The sequence below is a fragment of the Amphiprion ocellaris genome, chromosome 10 (genome assembly GCF_022539595.1).
Source record: "Amphiprion ocellaris isolate individual 3 ecotype Okinawa chromosome 10, ASM2253959v1, whole genome shotgun sequence".
In the NCBI taxonomy this organism is placed as follows: Eukaryota; Metazoa; Chordata; class Actinopteri; family Pomacentridae; genus Amphiprion; species Amphiprion ocellaris.
In genome coordinates this window covers 553969-556674 of record NC_072775.1, presented here as the reverse complement: position 1 = coordinate 556674, position 2706 = coordinate 553969, and the positions used below count along the sequence as shown (strand labels likewise).

Sequence of the window (2706 nt, the reverse complement as noted above, 5' to 3'; positions counted from 1 at the left end):
TCAGAAATTTGGGGAATTTTTTTGCTGCATTTTTTTCAGACAAAGAAACAATATTTTTTTGGGTGCCCATAAGTGAAGACAACAGGAGGGTTAAGAGTGATACGAACACAAAAGAAGAACAAAGTTTAGTGATGCCATGGCTCCACAGACCTCAGATCTGTTACTAGATGAAGACACAGGGAAAAACATCATTCTAAAGGCAGTGTGTGTTGGTGAGATTTAGCTTTTACTGCTGTTTGTTGGACATTAGCTGATAAATAAGCATCCTTCCTGTAGCGTGTAAACCTTTGCACCGCCCTGTAAATACAGGAGATGATAATGTACTGTGGATGTGACAAAGGTAACGACCTGTGAAGCGTCATATCTGCACGTTCCAATAGTCCATCCTCCTGGTCGTAAAACTGCTGACGAGTTTCCTTGAGCTACACATGGAAAGTGAAACTGTGCTCACACAGACAGTTCCACTGGTGCTTTATTCCACAGGCTTTCTGTCTCCTGCAGCTGAGTGGTGAGTACAACAACCATGTCACCCAATTACCTAAATATACATTTCAATGAGCTGCACTTTTTCATTTTTTTTCTACCATTTACTGTCATTTTAAAGATCTTGCCGCTTTTGTTACACAACAGCCAACAACTGTGTAACAATTATTGTCTACTAATAACCGTTTTGTGTAACATCACAGGACGTATTCATTTATACACTAATGATTAAAATAAACAGGCAACATCTGTAAATAACATCTACATCAAAAATATGTACTGTAGCTAGTGGAATTCTTTTATTCATGTTTGACCATAAAATTACACAATTTTTAATATAAAAGTATTTTTTAAAATAGTACAATTTAATTATATGTTTAAACTATTTTAATAAGCAAAAAATATCTTTATTTCACAGATATTTGCTGTCATTTGAAAGAACATTTCTATTTATTAAAGACTGAAAGCTGTTTTATTGTCATTTTTACAGATCAAATCAGAAAAGTATGTTAAGAGAAGATAAAACTTTAACAATTCCAAGCACATGAACAGTGAACATTTACATGTTCACCGTAAATAAAAAATATTACAAATGTGTCTTTTTACAAATAGTATTCTGTTCTTTTATGATGTGTGATCAAAAAATGATAATTTGACAGTTTTTTTAATCTTTTTTTAAACAGATATTTGATGTTATTTTCAGTGTTTTTCCAGTTACTGAATGCTACAGTTTTCCAGTTTTTTTTTTGTTTTTTTTTTTTACAGGATATTTTTCTGACAACAAGAGTTCCAGAAGAAATAAATGCAAAAGCTAAAACTTTCCCCCCGTTTTTACAGGATTTTTTAACAACGTAAAAAATGTAAAATTTCATCCATGACTAGCATCCTAATGAAGACTTTGTATTTATTGTGAGCATCTCAAAGTTAAATATGAGAAGCAGAGAAGTCCTGAAGTGTTGATCCTCCACCCTCAGTTCTACCTATGAGAAAGTGCAACATTTCTGCATTAAATCTGCAAATCTGACTGGTTCTCAGGTTGAACTCAGTCACTTCTTTCCTTTCAGACAGCCTCTACATCAGCTGGTATCTCATCTACAGATGTCTCCTGTGGGTTTGTGTTTTCTCTTCTTCTTCTCTGTCCTGGTGTGTCACTGGGAACCAGTATGTTGCTATGCCAATGGTAAAGTCACCAAAGCGTGTGGCAGCATGAAGCCTCATCATGGTGGAGCCTCTGGTCAGACGACGCTCAGCCCTTATCAGCTCCAGACCAACACCTCCACCTTCAGTCCTGGAGATCAGATCAGAGGTAACTAAGGCCAGTTCAGCCAAGAGATGCGTCAAAATGTTGAAATTCTACTTTAACCCTTCTGTTGTCCTCATTTACAGGCACCAAAAAATATAGTTTCCTTTTCTGAAAAAAATCTAAAAATTCAGCAAAAAAATTCCCCGAATTTCTGAAAATTTGCAAAACCTTCAGGAAGAAAATTCCAATAATTCCTTTTTATTTAAAAAAATAAATAAATAAATAAATAAATTTGGCAATTCCTTAAAAGTTTCCATTAAAAGTTTTATTTTAAAAACAATCCCCCAAATTTGGGCAAGAAAATTCTTTTAAATATTTAAAAAAATCTTCCAAAAAATCCTAAAAATATCTAAAGTGATTCCATATATATCAGTAAAACTTCTGATATTTTCTTTAAGAACATTCACATAAAAATCAACTAAAATCCAGCAGATTTCGCTGGATTTTGGTAGATTTTTATGTGAATGTTCTTAAAGAACCATTTTTAACATTTCTTTTTTTCCACCAAAAAATGTTCAAAGATTTCCCAAAAATGTTGAAAATGTGGACATCAGAAGTTTCACTGTGAAAATATATTTTCAAACTTTAAAACGGGTCAATTTGACCCACAGGACAACACGCGGGTTAAGGAAAGACGTCCTAAAATGGAATTCATGCTCTCAAAGTTACTCTTCTAAGCAATAAAAGCTCTCTATAGGTGGGAACTCCAAGAGGTTAGAAGCTAATCAGTGTCAGTTATTGTCAACATCCGTATGTTTTTCTTTAAAAGCTTTACTATGAAACACTTTATTTCCAGTCATCCTCTCAGGAACATCATATTTCGAGGGTTTCCTGCTTCAGGCCAGAGATGCAGCCCAACCAGAATCAGCCTCAGCGATCGGCAGCTTCACCCTGACCAATCCAGACAGGATGCAGCTGCT

General features: G+C 34.6%; 1 protein-coding gene across 3 annotated transcripts in view; it reads left to right on the top strand.

The window, feature by feature from the left end:
- The first annotated feature begins 382 nt into the window (after positions 1-382).
- frrs1a (ferric-chelate reductase 1a) overlaps positions 383-2706 on the top strand; it is a 21311-nt gene continuing 18987 nt past the window's right edge. The window contains exons 1-3 of one of the 3 annotated variants that reach the window (XM_035955119.2): positions 383-508; positions 1646-1789; positions 2583-2706. The exon at positions 2583-2706 is cut by the window's right edge and continues 19 nt beyond it. In XM_035955119.2, coding sequence (XP_035811012.2) covers positions 1690-1789; positions 2583-2706 — 224 coding nt within the window. In that variant the 5' untranslated portion in view covers positions 383-508; positions 1646-1689. Of the gene's footprint in view, positions 509-1547; positions 1790-2582 lie in introns of all 3 variants that reach the window. The other 2 variants (XM_023285335.3, XM_035955118.2) reach the window with 2 other exon arrangements.